Source organism: Oncorhynchus gorbuscha, linkage group LG08 (assembly GCF_021184085.1).
Source record: "Oncorhynchus gorbuscha isolate QuinsamMale2020 ecotype Even-year linkage group LG08, OgorEven_v1.0, whole genome shotgun sequence".
In the NCBI taxonomy this organism is placed as follows: domain Eukaryota; kingdom Metazoa; phylum Chordata; class Actinopteri; order Salmoniformes; family Salmonidae; genus Oncorhynchus; species Oncorhynchus gorbuscha.
The window spans coordinates 65,574,732-65,599,634 of record NC_060180.1 but is presented as its reverse complement, the minus strand read 5'-3'; the positions used below and the strand labels follow the sequence as shown (position 1 = coordinate 65,599,634).

General features: G+C 44.1%; 1 protein-coding gene across 3 annotated transcripts in view; it reads right to left on the bottom strand.

Moving 5' to 3' along the window:
* Nucleotides 1-24,903, bottom strand: part of LOC124042024 (small conductance calcium-activated potassium channel protein 2-like) — a 52,067-nt gene that overhangs the window by 23,478 nt on the left and 3,686 nt on the right. For 2 of the 3 annotated variants that reach the window (XM_046360291.1, XM_046360290.1), the window contains exons 2-4: nucleotides 6,909-7,358; nucleotides 2,602-2,697; nucleotides 1,615-2,033 (exon numbers count right to left, since the gene is read on the bottom strand). In XM_046360291.1, the coding sequence (XP_046216247.1) occupies nucleotides 1,615-2,033; nucleotides 2,602-2,697; nucleotides 6,909-7,358 (965 nt within the window). Of the gene's footprint in view, nucleotides 1-1,614; nucleotides 2,034-2,601; nucleotides 2,698-6,908; nucleotides 7,359-24,599; nucleotides 24,698-24,903 lie in introns of those variants that run through there. The other variant, XM_046360292.1, reaches the window with a different exon arrangement.

The window sequence follows — 24,903 nt, the reverse complement described above, 5'->3', positions numbered from 1 at the left end:
AATGAAAGAGAGAGAGAGAAGGGGAAGGAGAGAGACAGAAGGGGGAATGAAAGAGAGAGAGAGAGAAGGGGGAATGAAAGAGAGAGAGAGAGAAGGGGGAATGAAAGAGAGAGAGAGAAGGGGAAGGAGAGAGACAGAAGGGGGAATGAAGAGAGAGAGAGAGAAGGGGAAGGAGAGAGACAGAAGGGGGAATGAAAGAGAGAGAGAGAAGGGGAAGGAGAGAGACAGAAGGGGGAATGAAAGAGAGAGAGAGAAGGGGGAATGAAAGAGAGAGAGAGAAGGGGAAGGAGAGAGACAGAAGGGGGAATGAAAGAGAGAGAGAGAGAAGGGGGAATGAAAGAGAGAGAGAGAGAGAGAGAGAGAGAGAGAGGGGAATGAATGAAAGAGAGAGAGAGAAGGGGGAATGAAAGAGAGAGAGAGAAGGGGAAGGAGAGAGACAGAAGGGGGAATGAAAGAGAGAGAGAGAGAAGGGGGAATGAAAAGAGAGAGAGAGAAGGGGGAATGAAAAAGAGAGAGAGAGAAGGGGGAATGAAAGAGAGAGAGAGAAGGGGAATGAAAGAGAGAGAGAGAAGGGGGAATGAAAGAGAGAGAGAGAGAAGGGGGAATGAAAGAGAGAGAGAGAAGGGGGAATGAAAAGAGAGAGAGAGAAGGGGGAATGAAAGAGAGAGAGAGAGAAGGGGGAATGAAAGAGAGAGACAGAAGGGGGAATGAAAGAGAGAGAGAGAAGGGGGAATGAAAGAGAGAGAGAGAAGGGGGATGAAAGAGAGAGAGAGAAGGGGAAGGAGAGAGACAGAAGGGGGAATGAAAGAGAGAGAGAGAAGGGGGAATGAAAGAGAGAGAGAGAAGGGGAAGGAGAGAGACAGAAGGGGGAATGAAAGAGAGAGAGAGAAGGGGAAGGAGAGAGACAGAAGGGGGAATGAAAGAGAGAGAGAGAAGGGGGAATGAAAGAGAGAGAGAGAAGGGGGAATGAAAGAGAGAGAGAGAAGGGGGATGAAAGAGAGAGAGAGAAGGGGGATGAAAGAGAGAGAGAGAAGGGGGAATGAAAGAGAGAGAGAGAAGGGGGATGAAAGAGAGAGAGAGAAGGGGGAATGAAAGAGAGAGACAGAAGGGGGAATGAAAGAGAGAGAGAGAAGGGGAAGGAGAGAGACAGAAGGGGGAATGAAAGAGAGAGAGAGAAGGGGGAATGAAAGAGAGAGAGAGAAGGGGAAGGAGAGAGACAGAAGGGGGAAGGGAGGGAGCGAGAAAAAGGGGGATACGGAGGGGGAGAGAGAGAGAAGTGATGGAGAGAGAGATAGGGGGTACGGAGGGGGCAAGAGAGAGAAGAGAAGGAGGGAGAGAGAGGGGGTGCGGAGGGGGAAAGAGAGAGAAGTGGGGGAGGGAGAGAGAGAAAGTGTGAGAGAGAAGGTGAGAGAGAGGGGGGGGAGAAGGGGGAAGGAGGGAGAGAGAGAGAAGGAGGGAGGAAAGGGGAAGGAGGGAGAGAAGGAGAAGGGGGAAGGGGGAGCGAGATAGAGAAGGGGGGAGTGCCGACACACACAGTGCACAACGATGGGGGCGTGCGTTTCTGTGGCGATTGGCTGGGTTTTTCCCTCTTTAGGGAACTCCCTAGCCGTTTACCTCTCGCAGACTCGCACCGTCCAGGCGGCGATGATCCAGGAGGAGATGCTGAAGACCAGCAGCACGGTGCCGGGGCAGATGGTCATGAGCGTCTTCATGACGAAGCGCGTGTTGAAGTTGATCTTGTTGAGGGCGCCGATGCTGCGCGATGAGGCGTCAGTGAAGAGCTTGCTGTGCAGCAGCATGACGCGGCCGATCAGGTAGAGCCTGAGGAACATGGGGATGGAGAGGATGATGTCCACGTCGGCGTTGGCCGTCGACGGAGTGTAGGTGAAGGCGATCCGCGCCGTCCACGTGAAGCGGTAATGGCCCGGGATGGGGTGGATGGCGCACACCAGCAGCTCCAGCACGATGAAGAAGATGCGCTCGTACGTCATGGCTATCCTCCAGTCGTCTGCCCCATTGTCCACCATAAACAGCTGCGGAAAAGGAAGAAGTAGCTTAGTTATGCGTTATTTTGACAGACTTTACCTACTTTATTTTACAGTAGTTATAAACTTTCTCTTTCAGTCTTTATATACTTTATTTTACTGTAGTTATATACTTTATTTTACAGTCCGTAGTACATACTCTGCTGTTCTATCTCGTGTGTAATGATGTTCAAGATGTCAGAGAGAAAAAAACAGTGTTGGTTGTTTGAAGTAACCTCTTTTTGTAATATTGCAAACAGACGTGGCAGTTTCACTACTGTGGATTACAGCTTTAATAGATGCCACTCTTCACATTTTAAAGAGCCTTAAAAAAAGTAACAGTTATTTCAGTCATTTTCTGTAAATATTATAATATAAATCAGCTGAATTAGGACTGTAAAGTATCTTGACCTGTTTAAATGTTGAATACTTTTTTTAAAAATCAGCAATAACGGGCATCATCACACTCAATAATCAAACTCAATTTTTAAGCAATTCAGGCAATCACCACACCAGCCCATAAATTCTAACAATGAAATGTTATTTCCTGCTAAATTGTTGCATTATTTCGACTCACCTGGATTTCCCGGGCATGGTACATTATTATAAGACCAAGCAATATAACAGTGGAAAGGCTGATAAGGCATTTCAGTGCAAATGAGTACGAAGATTCCTGTAGTGAGAGACAGACACACAATAAATATAGTTTAGAGATACAGTGATATTGAGGAGAAATATAAATATATCAAATAAATTAAGAATATTTATTGACGATTACATAGCATGTGCAACCTATGTTGACTTTCAGAGGAGGGGTCATACCTGGGCTTCACCTCAGAACTGTACATGTAAAAGCATTAATAGAAGAAATCTTCAACTTAGATTTTCGTTGTTGTTGTGTGAAATAATTTAGGCAGTCTTCATGGTGGGTAAAACATGTGGATTTTAGAAATATTGTTGGATGGAGCAAACAAGACCAAAGTGAATCCATCTATCTTTCGAAAAGGTTTCCCTCTGCAGTGAACGTAGCTAGTAGGAGGGAGAGGAACACTGACAATGAAAACACCACATATTATCAGCTTAAAACGAGAGAGCTGAGGAAAGGGGTTTGAACTAAAAACAACAGCACCACAAAGTGTTGTCTCAAATCATGACAGTAGCAGGAAGTAAAGGTCAAACATGGGCTCTAAACAGTACACAAACTATTTATACATCAAACCCACCACTAGGTATTTTCAATCTAATAGTAGCCTAGATGCAGAAACCGAGCAGTTATGTTGTGCATCTTCTACAGTAGCGTTAGCAGGAAGCAAACCACCGTGAGAGGTGCAAGTGATGAATTGATCGTTTGGACGCTAGAGCTGCAACGCCTATAAAGGGGTCATAGATCTTTGGAATAAGTACCTGCACTACTAGACTTCCCTCTGTGGGTAAAAAGTGATTTGATGAATCAGCTGTAATAATGGTGGGGAGTAAAACATGTTATACAATGATGGGGGGGTTGTAATCACAATCCTGACAACAGCGACAATAACAACAATAGGAATCATTGTAAATAATCGTCAGGGACGATTGTAAAAGCTGCCCATTGCTATGTTGTCAAGGCCCGCGGACGACCAAGTCGTTGTAAATGCATATTGATATGCTCTCTTGGGGTGGGGTCAAGTAAGCATGCATTACAATATGAGCCATTACACTGATCATGCAGCCACAATATATAGTAACAGGCGGGGAGAAAATTAGCGAATGTATTTTTAGCAATCAACTTGATTGCTTTGCCCCTCAGGTCTCTGGCACCACTCAAGACCCTATAATGTCTGAAATTGTTTTGAGAAGTCCCCTGTGAAATAACATTGAGTAAAACCAATTAATCCACCTGACAGATGTATAAGGTTTTTTCAGTCCCCAAAAGCTCACTTCCTTTAACACACCAACCCCCCACCACACCTCTTTAAGGGTTGGGAAAAATCTTGACTGACTCACATGTCCATGTGATGTGACATACAAGATGAAAAATGACTCGTCCTTATTGTAGCGCATATTCTATATGGTAGAACTGCTGTGTCACTCAGGGATCAGTTCAATTTAAACTCAGACCAACACCACAATTCATCTAAATTTACTACAAAAATTGGTTAATAGAAACCTTATAGACACCTACAGTGGGGCAAAAAAGTATTTAGTCAGCCACCAATTGTGCAAGTTCTCCCACTTAAAAAGATGAGAGAGGCCTGTAATTGTCATCATATGTACACTTCAACTATGACAGACAAAATGAGAAAAAAAAATCCAGAAAATCACATTGTAGGATTTTTAATGAATTTATTTGCAAATTATGGTGGAAAATAAGTATTTGGTCAATAACAAAAGTTTATCTCAATACTTTGTTATATACCCTTGGATGGCAATGACAAGTCTTCTGTAAGTCTTCACAAGGTTTTCACACACTGTCACTGGTATTTTGGCCCATTCCTCCATGCAGATATCCTCTAGAGCAGGGATGTTTTAGGGCTGTTGCTGGGCAACACGGACTTTCAACTCCCTCCAAAGATGTTCTATGTGGTTGAGATCTGGAGCCTGGCTAGGCCACTCCAGGACCTTGAAATGCTTCTTACGAAGCCACTCCTTCGTTGCCTGGGTGTTTGGGATCATTGTCATGCTGAAAGACCCAGCCACATTTCATCTTCAATGCCCTTGCTGATGGAAGGAGGTTTTCCCTCAAAATCTCACGATACATGGCCCCATTCATTCTTTCCTTTACACGGATCAGTCGTCCTGGTCCCTTTGCAGAAAAACAGTCCCAAAGCATGATGTTTCCACCCCCATGCTTCACAGTAGGTATGGTGTTCTTTGGATGCAACTCAGCATTCTTTGTCCTCCAAACACGACGTGTTGAGTTTTACCAAAAAGTTATATTTTGGTTTCATCTGACCATATGACATTCTCCCAATCTTCTTCTGGATCATCCAAATGCTCTCTAGCAAACTTCAGACGGGCCTGGACATGTACTGGCTTAAGCAGGGGGACACGTCTGGCACTGCAGGATTTGAGTCCCTGGCGGCGTAGTGTGTTACTGATGGTAGGCTTTGTTACTTTGGTCCCAGCTCTCTGCAGGTCATTCACTAGGTCCCCCTGTGTGGTTCTGGGATTTTTGCTCACCGTTCTTGTGATAATTTTGACCCCACGGGGTGAGATCTTGTGTGGAGCCCCAGATCGAGGGAGATTATCAGTGGTCTTGTTTGTCTTCCATTTCCTAATAATTGCTCCCACAGTTGATTTCTTCAAACCAAGCTGCTTACCTATTGCAGATGCAGTCTTCCCAGCCTGGTGCAGGTCTACAATTTTGTTTCTGGTGTCCTTTGACAGCTCTTTAGTCTTGGCCATAGTGGAGTTTGGAGTGTGACTGTTTGAGGTTGTGGACAGGTGTCTTTTATACTGATAACAAATTCAAACAGGTGCCATTAATACAGGTAACGAGTGGAGGACAGAGGAGCCTCTTAAAGAAGAAGTTACAGGTCTGTGAGAGCCAGAAATCTTGCTTGTTTGTAGGTGACCAAATACTTATTTTCCACCATAATATGCAAAGAAATTCATTAAAAATCCTACAATGTGATTTTCTGGATTTTTTTTCTAATTTTGTCTGTACCTATGATGAAAATTACAGGCCACTCTCATCTTTTTAAGTGGGAGAACTTGCACAATTGGTGGCTGACTAAATACTTTTTTGCCCCACTGTATATGCAATATTGAATTTAACAATTCAAATAAATGTGTAGAATTGGCTGGACATAACCAAAACATTGCTGCTCAATCTTACTTGACGTCATGCAGTTGTAAACATTCAGTAGCCGTTCCAGCTATTACTTAGGCCAATCAATGCTGGCTCGTTGCATTGACTATGTGGTGACGCTAGCCAAAGTGCAGTCTTGTAAACATTGGGGCCAAACCTTTCCCTAAGTGCACTGTGACAAATGTTTGGTACAGAAAGCACTGCCCAAATCCAAATTGATTGGTTGATGGAGCTAATGATAGGTCAGGGAGTCGTGACCAGGTCGTGGCGACCCTGAAATGACAACAGCCTGCCGCCATGTTGGGTTGTCCTGACACTACCACGTGCTGGTCAGAGATAATGTCCGACACTTTGAAGCAGCTCTCTGATTGGGCAGCGTTGTGTTTGGCTGCAGGGCAGGCTTCAAAGTGACTCTCAAAATACCAGCAGCAGCCTAGTGAAAACAGTCCTTTGGCCAAGCTCTGACATTTTTTGAATCGCAAACATTGTCATTCTACTTAGACAAATATCTCTGAAGTTCACCATGTTTAACATGACTTCCTATCTAAACATAGCATACTCAGAGTCGTTATTCACGTCATAAACAAGTATGGGGGAAAACAATTGCCGTTTGCCATCTGCAGCCATTAAACATAGTCTAGATTTACGTAGTAATAACTTCAAAACTAAATCATTTTTGGGGGAGCTCTCATAGCATTACAATGTTGTTTTGATTATTGCTTGAACAGTTGCTAAGATTACATTTGGTTGTGATTGTTGCAAAGATCCTATTTTTGGATGCAGCAGTTGGCTAGAATGCTAATGTTCATTGACATTTTACTGGTTGAATTTCAAGTGTTTTAGTGTAATGCAGTTGATTTGTGAGGATGACACAAACAATATATTAAGCAGGACATTCATACGAGCCTTACAATCCAATTAGAATTTAAAAGTAGTGTGAAATGCATTCATAAGCAACATGAGGCTTTTTTTGCTGCCGGTCTATGAGAACTCCCTCGTGTTTTCCCCCACAGTGGGGAAATTGTGTATAGCGACTCAGAGAATTTCAGCATTGGAGTTATTCAACAAACAAAAAGACCACCCACACTAATTACCTTGCCGTAAACTCCCCAGGACAGTTCAGTCTCAGTCACCATGACGACGATCCCGAACATTCCAAAGATGAGGGCGTAGTCACTGAGTCTCTTCCGTTTCTCAAAGAGCGCCCTCCGGTGGCCGAGCCTATAGCCAATGTCCTTGTTCTTCTTCACAGGAGCACCGTTACCGTCCCTGACCAGGCTCTCATTGGACGCCTTGCTGGGGTCCTCGCCGTTGCCCTTTGATACCACCACCTCCAGTCCGGAGCTGTGCAACGTCTGGAGGGGCTGCGTCTCCGAGTCGAGCTCTGCCAGGTTGCGCCGCGACGACGCCAGGCTGCCCAGTGGTCTCACTACGCCACCATTGTACTTGCAGGTGTTCATGGCTATCTGAGGGAGTCGGCCGCTGCTCTCGGAGAGGCAGGGCTTGGATCCAGCATGGCTCAGCTTCTTCTGCTCAGTGGTTGCCTGGCAACAAAAACACAAGAGGTTGTTAGAGAAATAAACCACCAATCAGTCTGGTGTCAGAGAATGGGAGGAGCACCTTTCCTTTATAACTTCAATTTGACTAATGTCCCATGGACCGGAGCCGGTCCACGAACCAGAAGCACGAACCAGAAACACTGCCCTGCACTAAATCAGTGCAATCTCTGTGTTGTGTGTTCTGTTGTACATTGCACTCATATCAGCTGTCCCTCAAGAAAAGCGCATCCACATCTGCAGGGCAAAAGCACATGAATAATGAATGGAGATGAATGTATAAATAAAGCCATATAACTAATAGTGGACCCTACAAAGTGCAGAAAATGTCCTCTTTGCGCAGCACAAATTTAGTCATGAAAGATTAATGTCTTGCCTGACCTTGTTTCCTGTTAAAGAAACACTCTTTCCTGCAAAGCCCAGAGATGGTGTGTCCAAAAAGAGGGAGTGAGTGATGCTTCTATAATCAGAGAAGCAGGAAAAACTGAATCAAGAGTTTCTGCAAGGGGAAAACAAGAACATTCTTTACTCAAAGATGTGTCTTCGTCTCCTCTCTGTGTATCAAAAACTGCATCTAAATTGAAGAGGGATCCTGCTCAGCCCTTACTGTGCCGTCCCGTGTGGCTCAGTTGGTAAAGCATGACATTTGCCACTCCAGGATTGTGGGTTTGATTCCCATGGGGGACCTATAACAGAAAGTATGAAAATATATGCACTCACACTACTGTAAATCACTCTGGATAAGAGCATCTGCTAAATGACTCAAATGTAAATCCTTGATCCAGAGTGTGATTGTATTGCAGCGCAGGTTCAAGGAGAGGTGAACATTTAATTTGGTGGGAAAGCAGAGGAACTGAGGAGTTCCACGGACCTTGGAAGTGTAGAGGCATGTACAATGGTAGTTGAGTGTGCATTCCAGTGGCATCTCCACAGCTCTTCTAGGACTTCACTTAGATTATCATAATGGCTTGTTAAACTTCACATGGAACAGTGCATTTTCTGAAATAACGGGGGGTGTTTGACAACACTCCCTTTCATTTGGCTTGAGTGAGCTCCCTAATGCCTCTAAATGTGTTCGGAAATAAACTCTGATTCCCCATAATGAAAATGTAGTACATTAAGTCCGGCCCCACTGATACTATCTGCTGACGCAGACCAGACCGGACCAGACCGGACCAGACCGGACCAGGTCGGACCAGACCAGACCAGACCAGACTAAAGGTTAAGGATTAGAGGGAACCACAGCGTTCTAATCCCCTTTACTCTTTTGAATAGCTTCATGATCGGAGCCATTAAGACCCTCTCTGTGAAACACATCTCAGATAGTGGCGCATTCCTACTTTAAACGCAGCACCAATAAAAGTTGCTTGAAAGATCTTAAACTTCATTTGATATTAGTACCTCTCCTTTCGCTTACAAAGGTGGGACGATCACAGTTCCCTAGCGATGGCTATTTGTCATCATTAATTCCCCCGATAAAATTACCATTCATGTGTTTTATTTCATGAAAATAAAACACAATGACAAAGATTGTCATTTAAATCACTGAACAAAGCAATCGATCAAAGCAAATAGACATGACTTGACTGGCGTATCAGACCAAGGGAAGTCAACTAAAAGCAGCCATGGCAGGTTATTCCAATAACATAATGAACAGGATTGATGCAGAGAGATGAGAGATGGAAGAATGCACTTCTGCCCTTGGCTTTGGTCTCCATTTCTGACCATTATGCTGCAGACTCTCTTGGTGGTTGAAAATACCACTGACTGCTGACTGACTGACTGCTAGATGGGGGTGTCCATATCGTCTAGGAGACAGCACAAGAGAAATACAAAAAGGTAAGATGGAGGTACAGGTAATACATAACCTTTTTCTGCAGGCAAATATCACACGGATATCCCAAAAGAGCTCACACTGTACCTTCCTCACAACACATAATATACAGTTTTACATTTTAACTACTGATGCGGTCGATGCGTTTCATTTGGGTGAATTTACCATGCATTTCAGTTAATCGTATTTGACTTACAAACAGAATAAACAAAACATATGATGCATTTAATAATATCCACTTAAAACCACACTCTTTGCCTTTGCTGAGGGTGCTCTTTCCTGTTTCTCACCCCCGACAATAATTCTGCATCCCAATGGCACCCTATACCCTGTATAGTGTACTGAATGAGGAATAGGGTGCCATTGGGACACAAAGTGTTCCATGAGGGGCACAACAGGCCGCAGTTGACCTTGTCCGCTGATCCTCCTTCAGGAGGAGACACAGGATAGCTGTCTGCCCCGGTGAACGCTTCAATTTCATTCTGAATGGCACACAGCATCCATCCCGTATGAAATGGAGCCTCCTAATCAAATTGAAAAGCCACAGTGCAGAACAGTTTAAATGAAGCACTGCAACTCTCTGCCTATCCCCTCCTCTAACTCCCTCTCTCTCTCCTTTCCTCCATCCCTCCCTCCTTTACTCGTCCCTTTAACCGGCTCCAACCTAATAGAATAACCCCCTCCTTTACTCGTCCCTTTAACCGGCTCCAATATAATAGAATACCCCCTCCTTTACTCGTCCCTTTAACCGGCTCCAATCTAATAGAATACCCCCCTTCTTTACTCGTCCCTTTAACCGGCTCCAATCTAATAGAATACCCCCTCCTTTACTCGTCCCTTTAACCGACTCCAATCTAATAGAAGTTTTTAATGCACACACAAACTCCTGAAATTGAAAAAGTGCACTGTACAGCCAACCGGTGTGTGTGTGGGTTTGTGTGTGTGTGAGTGTGCATAAGCGTGTGTGTGTGTGTGTGTGTGTGTGTGTGTGTGTGTGTGTGTGTGTGTGTGTGTGTGTGTGTGTGTGTGTGTGTGTGTGTGTGTGTGTGTGTGTGTGTGTGCGTGCGTGCGTCGTGCGTGCGTGCGTGCGTGCGTGCATGTCTTGGCCAAGTATCGGAGAAGGCCTGGCGATAGACTGTCTGTAGCCAGGGATAACTGAAAAGCTCAACTGGACAATGGTGGGCAGGGAGAGAGGTGTGTGTGTGTGTGTGTGTGTGTGTGTGTGTGTGTGTGTGTGTGTGTGTGTGTGTGTGTGTGTGTGTGTGTGTGTGTGTGTGTGTGTGTGTGTGTGTGTGTGTGTGTGTGTGTGTGTGTGTGTGTGTGTGTGTGTGCGTGTGTGTGTGCGTGCGTGTGTGTGTGCGCCTGCCATGTCTTGGCCATAATATGTGTATCGGACAGGCCTGTGTGGATAGACTGTCTGTAGCCAGGGATAGCCTGCCCCTGTTGAAAAGCTCAACTGGACAATGGTGGGCAGGGAGAGGTGGTGTGTGTGTGTGTGTGTGTGTGTGTGTGCGAGCAGGCACCAGGGCTGTTCAACCCAACCAACAGGGCCAGCCAGGATCTCTGTATGTCTTACTAGTAAACATGTAAAACACCACCACCCATTCATACTATGCCTGTCTATGTGGCCTTGAAAATGTTCTAAGGAAAGGTGTAAACGTAGTTTGATAGACAGTATAACAACGGCGTTTCAATGTAAACGGTGCGACCAATTGCTTATAGAATCCTTCCTGTGTACTACACTGTATGTACAGTGTACACGGTAAACAGCATAGCCTCATGGTTAATTAATATATACTGAACGCCTGCCATGCTGTGTGTGGCTGCATCCAGAAATGTTCCATATGTATTTATTCGGACTTTTGTGGAAAACATGTGTGGTTGGGCCTGGCCAACTCAGTGGGTACAGCCCTCCCAGAAAATGGAGGGACACGGGGGTCAGCCCAGTGAAATCCCCAGCCCAGTCATGTGAAATCCCCAGCCCAGTCATGTGACATCCCCAGCCCAGTCATGTGACATCCCCAGCCCAGTCATGTGACATCCCCAGCCCAGTCATGTGACATCCCCAGCCCAGTCATGTGAAATCCCCAGCCCAGTCATGTGAAATCCCCAGCCCAGTCATGTGAAATCCCCAGCCCAGTCATGTGAAATCCCCAGCCCAGTCATGTGACATCCCCAGCCCAGTCATGTGAAATCCCCAGCCCAGTCATGTGAAATTCCCAGCCCAGTCATGTGACATCCCCAGCCCAGTCATGTGAAATCCCCAGCCCAGTCATGTGAAATCCCCAGCCCAGTCATGTGACATCCCCAGCCCAGTCATGTGACATCCCCAGCCCAGTCATGTGAAATCCCCAGCCCAGTCATGTGAAATCCCCAGCCCAGTCATGTGCCATCCCCAGCCCAGTCATGTGACATCCCCAGCCCAGTCATGTGAAATCCCCAGCCCAGTCATGTGACATCCCCAGCCCGGTCATGTGACATCCCCAGCCCGGTCATGTGACATCCCCAGCCCGGTCATGTGACATCCCCAGCCCGGTCATGTGACATCCCCAGCCCGGTCATGTGACATCCCCAGCCCTGTCATGTGACATCCCCAGCCAAGTCATGTGAAATCCCCAGCCAAGTCATGTGAAATCCCCAGCCCAGTCATGTGACATCCCCAGCCCAGTCATGTGACATCCCCAGCCCAGTCATGTGACATCCCCAGCCCAGTCATGTGACATCCCCAGCCCAGTCGAGTGACATCCCCAGCCCAGTCGTGTGAAATCCCCAGCCCAGTCGTGTGAAATCCCCAGCCCAGTCGTGTGAAATCCCCAGCCCAGTCATGTGACATCCCCAGCCCAGTCATGTGACATCCCCAGCCCAGTCGAGTGACATCCCCAGCCCAGTCGAGTGACATCCCCAGCCCAGTCGTGTGAAATCCCCAGGCCAGTCGTGTGAAATTCCCAGCCCAGTCGTGTGAAATCCCCAGCCCAGTCGTGTGAAATCCCCAGCCCAGTCGTGTGAAATCCCCAGCCCAGTCGTGTGAAATCCCCAGCCCAGTCGTGTGAAATCCCCAGCCCAGTCTTGTGAAATCCCCAGCCCAGTCATGTGAAATCCCCAGCCCAGTCATGTGAAATCCCCAGCCCAGTCATGTGAAAATCCCCAGCCCAGTCGTGTCAAATCCCCAGCCCAGTCGTGTCAAATCCCCAGCCCAGTCGTGTGAAATCCCCAGCCCAGTCGTGTGAAATCCCCAGCCCAGTCGTGTGAAATCCCCAGCCCAGTCGTGTGAAATCCCCAGCCCAGTCGTGTGACATCCCCAGCCCAGTCATGTGACATCCCCAGCCCAGTCGAGTGACATCCCCAGCCCAGTCGTGTGAAATTCCCAGCCCAGTCATGTGAAATCCCCAGCCCAGTCATGTGACATCCCCAGCCCAGTCATGTGACATCCCCAGCCCAGTCATGTGAAATCCCCAGCCCAGTCATGTGAAATCCCCAGCCCAGTCATGTGACATCCCCAGCCCAGTCATGTGACATCCCCAGCCCAGTCATGTGAAATCCCCAGCCCAGTCATGTGACATCCCCAGCCCAGTCATGTGACATCCCCAGCCCAGTCATGTGACATCCCCAGCCCAGTCATGTGACATCCCCAGCCCAGTCATGTGACATCCCCAGCCCAGTCATGTGACATCCCCAGCCCAGTCATGTGAAATAAATTGACTGACTTCCTTGTATGAACTGTAACAAAGATAAATAGTTGAAATTGTTGCACAATGCGTTTATATTTTAGTTCAGTATATTTGTAGTCTTTCTAAGAAAGTACAATCCCACCTACAACAGTCAGCATGCGTTTCCCCGGAAAAAAGACAACCCAGTAGGAGTTTTCCTCCATGGAATCAGTATGGGTCATCCTTGGAGCAAATCCTGTGGTTAAAATGACTGCAGTTTGATAACAGGCACAATTACAGGCTTCCTGAAGTGGCAGTATCATCCCCCTTGTCTCCTCTGAGATGAAAAGAAAAATTAATTATGTCCAAAACAAGAAGAAGAAGAAAACAACAGAGACGACAAGACAGGTATATTGCCCGTGTTGAAGGGTCATTGTTCAGGCTAATAATGCACTGGGCGTTCAGCAGCATCACAATAGTGCACTAATTAGGACACATAAAGCTGTCCCCTCGAAAGGAGACACACACTCTTAGAAAAAAAGGTGCTACAGTATCTAGAACCTAAAAGGGTTCTTCGGCCGTCCCCATTGGAGAACCCTTTGAAGAATATTTTTGGTTCCAGGTAGAACCCTTTCTTCTAAGAGGGATCAGAGTGTTCAAACGAAAGGTTGTGGGACTCTCTTGGGAGAAATATACAGTAGGAACTCATTAGTAGCATGTCTTACTCTATCAATTCCAGACAATTCAGAGAATGATTTGGAATTCAGTTCTCATTTTCTCAAATTTTCTCAAATTGTCCATAGATCTATGAGGTGTTCTCATGAAGTGAATTGAAATTTTACGGAATTTCCTGGAAGTTATCATTGACCTGAATTTGTTGATAAGTTGATCACGACATAATATATGCCATTTAGCAGACGCTTTTATCCAAAGCGACTTACAGTCATGTGTGCATACATTCTACGTATGGGTGGTCCCGGGGATCGAACCCACTACCCTGGCGTTACAAGCGCCATGCTCTACCAACTGAGCTACAGAAGGACCATGACATACGTGCTGAACACATTCAGAGAGTCAAGTCAACGATAAATCTAAACATAGATAATGCTGGTGCATATTACCCGGGTATTATTAGTGTTTAGTACCCGGGTATTAGTAGTTGTGTGTACTACCTGGTAATTAGTCATGCGTACTACCTGGGTATAACTCGTGCAGACTAATACCCGGGTATTAGTCATGGGTACTGCCCGGATATTAGTCATGCGTACTAATACCCAGGTATTAGTCGTGCGTGCTAATACCCGGGTATTAGTAGTTGTGCGTACTACCTGGGAATTAGTCATGTGTACTACCTGTGTATTAGTCGTGCATACTAATACACAGGTATTAGTCGTGCATACTGTCCCGGTATTAGCCGCGTGTTCTACCCACGCATAGTACCCAGGTATTAGAAATCACGCATAGTACCCAGGTATTAGAAATCACGCATAGTACCCAGGTATTAGAAATTATGCATACTATCTAGGTATTAGAAGTCGTGTGTACTATCCAGGTTTTAGAAGTCATGTTCACTACCCGGGTAGTAGTTGTGCATACTAAAACCCAGGTAGTATTGTGCGTACTGCCCGGGTATTAGAAGTAATGTGTACTACCTGTGTATTAGTTGTACGTACTACCAGGGTATTAGTTGTGCGTATTAGTAGTGAGTATTAATACCAAGGTATTAGTAGTGCGTACTACCTGGGTATTAGTCGTGCTTGCTAATACCCAGGGATTATTCATGAGTATTAACTGGGTATTAGTTGTGCAATCTACCCCGGTATTAGTTGTGCGTGCAAACACGGTATTAGTTGTGTGTGCTACCCGGGTATTGGTCGGCGTTCTACCCCAGTATTAGTTGTGCGTGCCACCCCAGTATTAGTTGTGCGTGCAAACACGGTATTAGTTGTGCGTGCAAACACGGTATTAGTTGTGCGTGCCACCCCAGTATTAGTTGTGCGTGCAAACACGGTATTAGTTGTGCGTGCAAACACGGTATTAGTTGTGCATGCCACCCCAGTATTAGTTGTGCGTGCAAACACGGTATTAGTTGTGCGTGCAAACACGGTATTAGTTGTGCGTGCCACCCCAGTATTAGTTGTGCGTGCAAACACGGTATTAGTTGTGCGTGCAAACACGGTATTAGTTGTGCGTGCCACCCCAGTATTAGTTGTGCGTGCAAACACGGTATTAGTTGTGCGTGCAAACACGATATTAGTTGTGCGTGCCACCCCAGTATTAGTTGTGCGTGCCACCCCGGTATTAGTTGTGCGTGCAAACACGGTATTAGTTGTGCGTGCAAACACGGTATTAGTTGTGCGTGCAAACACGGTATTAGTTGTGCGTGCTAACACGGTATTAGTTGTGCGTGCTAACACGGTATTAGTTGTGCGTGCTAACACGGTATTAGTTGTGCGTGCTAACACGGTATTAGTTGTGCGTGCTAACACGGTATTAGTTGTGCGTGCTAACACGGTATTAGTTGTGTGTGCAAACATGGTATTAGTTTTGCGTGCTACCTGGGTGTTGGACTTGCGGGCTAACCAGGTATTAGTCGTGTGAGCTACCCCGGTTTTAGTCGTGTGTGCTACCCGTGTATTTGTTGTGGGTGCTAACATGGTATTATTTGTGCATGCTCCCCGGCGATTGGTCGGCGTTCTACCCTGGGATTAGTTCTTCGTGCCACCCCAATATTAGTTGTGTGTGCTAACACGGTATTAGTTGTGCATGCTAACACGGTATTAGTTGTGCATGCTAACATGGTATTAGTTGTGCATGCTAACATGGTATTAGTTGTGCATGCTAACATGGTATTAGTTGTGCATGCTAACATGGTATTAGTTGTGTGTGCTAACACGGTATTAGTTGTGCATGCTAACATGGTATTAGTTGTGCATGCTAACATGGTATTAGTTGTGCGTGCTACCTGGGTATTGGTTGTGCGTATTATCTGGGTATTAGTTGTGCGTGCCACCCTGAGAATAGGTGTTCATGCCACCCCAGTATTAGTTGTGCGTGCTAACACGGTATTAGTTGTGCGTGCTAACATGGTATTAGTTGTGCGTGCTACCCAGGTATAAATGGTGCTTGCTAACACGGTATTAGTTGTGCGTGCTAACATGGTATTAGTTGTGCATGCTAACATGGTATTAGTTTGCATGCTAACAGGTATTAGTTGTGTGAGCTACCTGGGTATTGGTTGTGAAAGCTACCTGGGTATTAGGTATAAATGGTGCTTGCTAACACGGTATTAGTTGTGCGTGCTAACATGGTATTAGTTGTATTAGTTGTGCATGCTAACATGGTATTAGTTGTGCATGCTAACATGATATTAGTTGTGCATGCCACCCCAGTATTAGTTGTGCGTGCTAACATGGTATTAGTTGTGCGTGCTAACACGGTATTAGTTGTGCGTGCTAACATGGTATTAGTTGTGCATGCTAACATGGTATTAGTTGTGCGTGCTACCCAGGTATAAATGGTGCTTGCTAACACGGTATTAGTTGTGCGTGCTAACATGGTATTAGTTGTGCATGCTACCTGGGTATTGGTCGTGCGTATTACCTGGGTATTAGTTGTGCGTGCCACCCCAGTATTAGTTGTGTGTGCTACCCGGGTATTAGTTGTGTGTGCTACCCAGGTATTAGTTGTGCGTGCTAACACAGTATTAGTTGTGTGTTCTACCCGGGTATTAGTTGTGTGTGCTACCTGGGTATTAGTTGTGTGTGCTACCCAGGTATTAGTTGTGTGTGCTACCTGGGTATTAGTTGTGTGTCCTACCCGGATATTAGTTGTGTGTGCTACCTGGGTATTAGTTGTGTGTGCTACCCGGATATTAGTTGTGTGTGCTACCTGGGTATTAGTTGTGTGTGCTACCCAGGTATTAGTTGTGTGTGCTACCTGGGTATTAGTTGTGTGTGCTACCCAGGTATTAGTTGTGTGTGCTACCTGGGTATTAGTTGTGTGTGCTACCCGGGTATTAGTTGTGTGTGCTACCCGGATATTAGTTGTGTGTGCTACCTGGGTATTAGTTGTGTGTGCTACCCAGGTATTAGTTGTGTGTGCTACCCGGGTATTAGTTGTGTGTGCTACCTGGGTATTAGTTGTGTGTGCTACCCGGATATTAGTTGTGGTTGCTACCTGGGTATTAGTTGTGTGTGCTACCCAGGTATTAGTTGTGGGTGCTACCCGGGTATTAGTTGTGGGTGCTACCCGGGTATTAGTACATAATGCTTCACAGCTCTAGACTGGCTGGCAGATTTGCAATGGTCCTCACAAAATGTGGAATTTTAATGTGACAGAATGTGACAAAAAAATCCTGACTTTTCTCACTAAACTAAACATTGATGTGTGACTCCAATCCTAGTATAATTTAGTCTTGCTGTTGAATATGCAAATGCAACGAGGCCAGCATTCTAATGTTCTGCTTATCCTGTCTAGCACGTTCCTCTTTACTAATCTTTGCTATTGGCCCATTCCCCTCCATAGAATGCAATTACCTCTTGATTACTTGATTGATGCTAGATTGTTGTATATATTCTAGATTAGGTGGAATACCCTACTAATACACACACATGAACACTAACAGTCTCTCCCAGCGTGTCCCTCTGTTTTCACAGTAGGAGTCGGCCCCCCTCCATGCACGCACGCACGCACACACACACACACACACTTTAAACCAGTAAAGGCCCCTCTGTTTGTACAACATTTGCCGACTCATTAGACTACATCATCCTATTATGCAGCCTTTGACTATTTGACTATTCATGACTATTTGACATCATAGGGACAAACAGTCATAAATTTTACTCTGAGGTTATTAAAACAGGCAATAAATACTCTTTCATTGGTGCAGTCAGTGCTTGATTTGGGCAGGAGATCACCGGAGCTGAGTACCAGCACCTCAAATGTTCTACTGCTTAAGCTCCTATTCCTCTTATAGAATATTAGCTCAACAGTATATAAAACAGTACCGGAACCTATTTCAGTCAGAGTCAAGCATTGGGTGCAATCACACGACTTTGTCTCACAGCGCTGAACTTACTGTCTCAGAACGCAACTTCAGTAGTCATTTTGAGCCTCCACTAAATTCCGACAGAGGCCGAAACATCAATAGCAGACAGTGCCCAGCACAACCTATAACATAGGATGGATCATTATCATAACAACCTATAGCATAGGATGGATCATTACCATAACAACCTATAACATAGGATGGATCATTACCATAACAACCTATAACATAGGATGGATCATTACCATAACAACCTATAACATAGGATGGAGCATTACCATAACAACCTATAACATAGGATGGATCATTACCATAACAACCTATAACATAGGATGGATCATTACCATAACAACCTATAACATAGGATGGATCATTACCATAACAACCTATAACATAGGATGGATCATTACCATAACAACCTATAACATAGGATGGATCATTACCATAACAACCTATAACATAGGATGGATCATTACCATAACAACCTATAGCATAGGATGGATCATTACCATAACAACCTATAGCATAGGATGGATCATTACCATAACAACCTATAACATAGGATGGATCATTACCATAACAACCTATAACATAGGATGGATCATTACCATAACAACCTATAACATAGGATGGATCATTACCATAACAACCTATAACATAGGATGGATCATTACCATAACAACCTATAAAATAGGATGGATCATTACCATAACAACCTATAACATAGGATGGATCATTACCATAACAACCTATAGCATAGGATGGATCATTACCATAACAACCTATAACATAGGATGGATCATTACCATTACAACCTATAGCATAGGATGTATCAATACCATAACAACCTATAGCATAGGATGGATCATTACCATAACAACCTATAAAATAGGATGGATCATTACCATAATAACCTATAGCATAGGATGGATCAATACCATAACAAACTCAGAAAAGATTGACTGGAGAATTTTGTGGATATCCAGCCTTACATTTATTATGTTAGTTTTAGTTTGGAGAGGGAAAGAGGGAGAGAGAGAGAAGAAAAAAAGAGAAAGAGACAGCAATGCAAAGAGCAATGGATTAACGTGGAGATTAGACCCAGGTTGTACTAAGTGCTTCACACCTGTTTTTGTGGTAGGCTTTACCCTAATGCTTTATTCCTTCTTGTAACATTAGTTACAAGAACATTAGTAAATTATCTTGGGGAAAAGACAGCAGCAAACCTTGTTCCTGGTGCAACTGTAACCACCTTCATAGTACATCGAGACCCTACCCAGGAAATGACCGCTATACCTCAGAATCCCGGTGGAAAATGACGGGAAAACACAAGACAAAACAAGATATCTGTCCTTCAGGTCTATTCTAAGAGAAAGCCCTTTGGACATGTGACGTAACGTCACCTACTCATTCAAGGGTTTTTCTTTATTTTTACAATTTCTACATTGTAGAATATTAGTGAAGACATCACAACTATGTAATAACACATATGGAATCATGTAATAACCCCCCAAAAAGTGTTAAACAAATCAAAATATATATTATATTTTAGAATCTTCAAAGTATCCACCCTTGGCCTCGATGACAGCTTTGCACACTCTTAGCATTCTCTCAACCAGCTTCATGAGGAATTATTTTCCACATATGCTGAGCACTTGTTGGCTGCTTTTCCTTCCTTCATGGTCCAACTCATCCCAAACCATCTCAATTGGGTTGAGGTCGGGTGATTGTGGAGGCCAGGTCACCTGATGCAGCACTCCATCACACCTGATGCAGCACAACACCTCCTCCTCCATGCTTCATAGTGGGAACCACGCATGCAGAGATCATCTGTTCACCTTATCTGCGTCTCACAAAGACACGACGGTTGGAAAAAAAATCTCAAATTTGGACTCATCAGACCAAAAAAAATAAAAATGTCCACCGGTCTAATGTCCATTGCTCATGTTTCTTGGCCCAAGCAAGTATCTTCTTATTATTGGTGTCCTTTAGTAGTGGATTCTTTGCAGCAATTCGACCATGAAGGCCTGATTTACGCAGTTTCCTCTGAACAGTTGATGTTGAGATGTGTCTGTTACTTTTATTACATTTATTTCGGCTGCAATATGAGGTGCAGTTAACTAACGAACTTATCCTCTGAAGCAAAGGTAACTCTGGTTCTTCCTTTCCTTCCAGTTTTATCATAGCGCTTGATTGTTTTTGCGACTGCACTTGAAGAAACTTACAAAGTTCTTGAAATTTTCGACATTGACTGACCTTCATGTCTTAAAGTAATGATGGACTGTCGTTTCTCTTCGCTTATTTGAGCTGTTCTTGCCATAATATGGACTTGGTATTTTACCAAATAGGGCTATCTTCTGTATACCACCCCTTCCAACACAAGTGATTGTCTCAAACGCATTAAAGAAAAGGAAAGAAATTCCACAAAAAAATCCACAAATGAAGCCACACCTGTTAATTGAAATGCATTCCAGGTGACTACCTCATGAAGCTGGTTGAGAGAATGCCAAGAGTGTGCAAAGCTGTCATCAAGGCAAAAGGTGGCTACTTTGAAGAATCTAAAATTGAAAATATATTTAGATTTGTTTAAAACTTTTTTGGTTACTACATGATTCCATATGTGTTATTTCATAGTTTTGATATCTTCACTACTCTATAATGTAGAAAATAGTACAAATAAAGAAAAACCCTTGAATGAATAGGTGTGTCCAAACTTTTGACTGGTACTGTATATCAAACTACATACAGTGCCTTGCAAAAGTATTCATTCCCCTTGGCGTTTTTCCTATTTTGTTGCATTACAACCTGTAATTTAAATGGATTTTCATTTGGATTTCATGTAATGGACATAGACAAAATAGTCCAAATTTGTGAAGTGAAATGAGGACGACTTTAAGCCATACACTCCACAGAACTGGGCTTTATGGAAGAGTGGCCAGAAAAAAAGCAATTGCTTAAAGAAAAAATCAGCAAACACGTTTGGTGTTCGCCAAAAGGTATGTGGGAGACTCCCCAAACATATGAAAGAAGGTACTCTGGTCAGATGAAATTAAAATGTAGCTTTTTGGCCATCAAGGAAAAAGCTATGTCTGGCACAAACCCAACACCACGCATCACCCCAAGAACACCATCCCCACAGTGAAGCATGGTGGGTGGCAGCATCATGCTGTGGGGATGTTTTTCATTGGCAGGGACTGGGAAACTGGTCAGAATTGAAGGACTGATGAATGGCGCTAAATGAAGGGAAATTCTTGAGGGAAACCTGTTTCATTCTTCCAGAGATTTGAGACTGGGACAGAGGTTCAACTTCCAGCAGGACAATGACCCTAAGCATACTGCTAAAGCAACACTCGAGTGGTTTAAGGGGAAACATGGTGGTATATTGGCCATATATCACAAACCCCTGAGGTGCCTTATTGCTATTATAAACTGGTTACCAACTTAATTAGAACTGTAAAAATAAATATTGTCATACCCGTGGTATACGGTCTGATATACCACGGCTGTCAGACAATCAGCATTCAGGGCTCAAACCACCCAGTTTATAATTGATCATAACCCAAGAATTAAAGACAATTCGTATTTTCTAAAGTCTAGCAACCTTGCCAGCAGGCATGCCAGCTAAGATAGTTAGACAAGCTACTCTAACTTGATTGAAACCTGAAAATGCTCGATAGCTAGTTATGAGTGTTTTATTTATTCATCAAGAAGGAATCATAGGGTATATAGCTTAAATTTACAAACATACCTTCTGTGAGGCCTGCCCATCACTGGCAGCTAAAATCAAATCAAACGCTGTGTGTAACTCGACACTTTCTCTCCTCCTCCACTGACGATACCAAAGATTTTATAACAAAGATTGACCACAGCCTGTCATTTCCAATGGGAGCAAATAGTGGGCAGAACAAGCAAGGAGGTAGGCAGTGCCAAGCACGAGCTAGTGAGATCCTATTGGCACGTTCCAGCATACATGTTTCTGTTTGAGGACGCCTACTCTGTGAAGTAAGCATGTGCAATAACTCATTTTGCCTTTGCAATCCTTCTAAGCAATGCAATTTTATATGTTTTTTTAGAAAAGGGTAAAGCCTACAAAACTTGTCCACTCATAACAGATTCTAGTTTTGGGAACAGAAAACTGTATTAAGAACAAATGTTCCATTGATGAGAAAATGTCCAGAATGTCCAAAATATCTGTCCCATCGTACTATCTGTGACGATGCAGTCTGAGCGCACTAGAGTATCTAGTGTCCTATCTAGCATATCTTTGCTCTGTGGTGCACCTTGGAAGGAACCACTTACTGGTCCAGTCAGTGTGCCCCCTCCAAAAAATACCACTGACAGATATTTTTCATAAATCATTTTGATAAAAACTGGGCCTAAAAAAGAAGTTTAGTAATTGATTCAACATCTGAAAAATAAAAAAAACAGGACAAATCTGTGGGGGCACTTGCACCTCTGCTAACACCCTCCCACACACAAGTAGCCTACACACTCTGTCTCTCTCTGCATTTCTCTCTCGCATGCACACATGCACACATGCACACATGCACACACAGGCGCATACAAACACAATTATATACGTAACATAACATGTTCCATTTAGCAGACGCTTTTATCAAAAGCCACTTAGTCATACTGGCATACTTTTTATTTACATATGTGTGGTCCCGGGAATCAAACCCACTATCCTGGCATTGCAAGCGCCATGCTCCATCCAATTCAATCTCCTAAACATATACTGGCACTAATGAAATCATACTGTACTGCAATGCTTCAATCAACTGAGACTGTGGATCGACAGAGTCCCTTTTTTAATTATGTGCAAGTAAGAACAACGGTTTTAACACTATGCAAACAATTATTCACCATTGTGATACTCATTACAATGGCATGTATTGTGCATTTGTTCTCTGATGGGTACACAAATATGTAAGTATTCTTTGCATTCTGAATACTTCTCCTTGCTTTCTATAAATTCTGATAAATACCACACCATGCCCAGTCTATATAATAAGTCCATGGCAGAAACAGCTAATATACATATTTCAGTGTGAAAGGGGTTTAAATATCCTCCTACTACCACAGGTCTCTGTGGAAATGTTACAAACTCATATTCGTATCCTTTGTAAACAATGGTTCAAGGCAGTTTGAACATGAAAACTCCACTGCATATTTCTTCATCTGCCCAAGGGTTTTTGGTGAGGTTTACAACAGCAGCATTATGTTTGATACGGAAGAAAAGGAAGTGGTCTCCAGTCAAATCAAAACCTTAGGGCACCAGGACCTTAGCTTAAGTTAAGGTTAAGACTTCAAACCAAAGGGGTGGATTACAGTGCCTGGGTAGCCGCACAATGGCAACACACTACAGTACACATGCACTAACTGGGATAAATGTAATTCACAACGGTGAGAGATGCTTTCAGACATGCATATTTTAGTGCAGTCAAGGAACCGTGAGTTGATTTAGTGTAAGAGGCACAGTAGTATGAAATGAGACATACAGTATCCTATCTCTGCTGTAAGGGCTATCTCATTCAATCTTACAGTGTATTACAGTGAATTGCAATTTGCTTTAATATGAACTAGTGTTAAAATAATTTTTCAGAAACACCTGCCAACTGGTACGGTTTCACTATGGCAGATGTAATAAAACACATCCCACTGATAAGCTCTTCCAGTCTCTATCTCAGGATGAATGATCAATATCAAATTGCAGTGCCATTATTCATACTCTCCCAGTTCCTGACCACTGATCATGGCCCTAACACAGGACGTAGGCAAGATCAATTACATAATTAGCCACCAAGCATATGCATGGCTGTGATACATTATGTGGTTGACATAACTTAGCTACGATTGCACAAAAATGACCATAAATGAACCTGGGTCATTTGTTACGCAATGTGCTATGGCGAGTGTGTGTACACAGTAAAACATGTAAATACAAAATAGAAACTAAAGAATAATGTCAGGTTACAACATGTATTAAAAACAGGAAACAAGAATCAGAGGTCAAATATGCATGAGACAAGCAGCAGAGGTCAAATATACACAGGACAACCAGCAGAGGTCAAATATACACAGAACAAGCAGCAGAGGTCAAACATACACGAGACAAATTGCACTTGGCTAACCAGAGCAAAAATATCTTACATATAGAGTGATGGCGGGCTATGGCTGTACTGCTCTGGGCTATTGAGGAAACCCCCCACTCTTTGTATCTAACTGGACTCTGCACGTAATTCAATACACCTCTTCTTGTGCAAAATCACTCAGATGAAACGCAACAGAGCCATGTGAACTGTTGAGCGGATAAGAAGCCATCTCCTATTAGGACCCTAGCAGTCGCCCAGTGTGTGTGTGTGTATGTGTGCAATGTGTGTATGAGCAATATGAGTGTACAATGTATGTCAAACCTTGGAGGGCATTTTTCCCTTCATTCTCTGTACGCAGGGAATGCCATAGAGAGGCCTAGATATACAATACCATAGAGGCCTAGATATACAATACCATAGAGGCCTAGATATACAATAGAGGCCTAGATATACAATGCCAGGTTTTCCTCACCATAGCAACAAATATGGAAACACAAATCTATTTCAGTGAGCGAGCGTAGAGTAGCAGCACTTAAATGCAGAACAAAAAAATGGGAAAAACCACAATAAATTAGCAAAGGCCTTTAGGTTAGTACTCACTCCCTCCTTCATGCCGGATGCAGAGGAAAATGGTGTTTCCCATCCACCTCCCCAATACAATGTGAATGTGTTATCAGAGATCGTGCCATTCACTCCCAGCATACAGGATGTGGCCCGGGTTCCACCCCTGTTAATGAAGGAGGGTGATGCTTGTTCATTGGTGTGTGTTTACTTACAAGGTGTTGGCTGCGCTGAGCTTGAGGACGGGAAGGTAACCAATGGAAACATGCACGACTCTGCACGCCTAATGGAGCTAAAACAAAGGGCATTGTACAAGAGGCCTGGTGATGACTGATACAAGAGG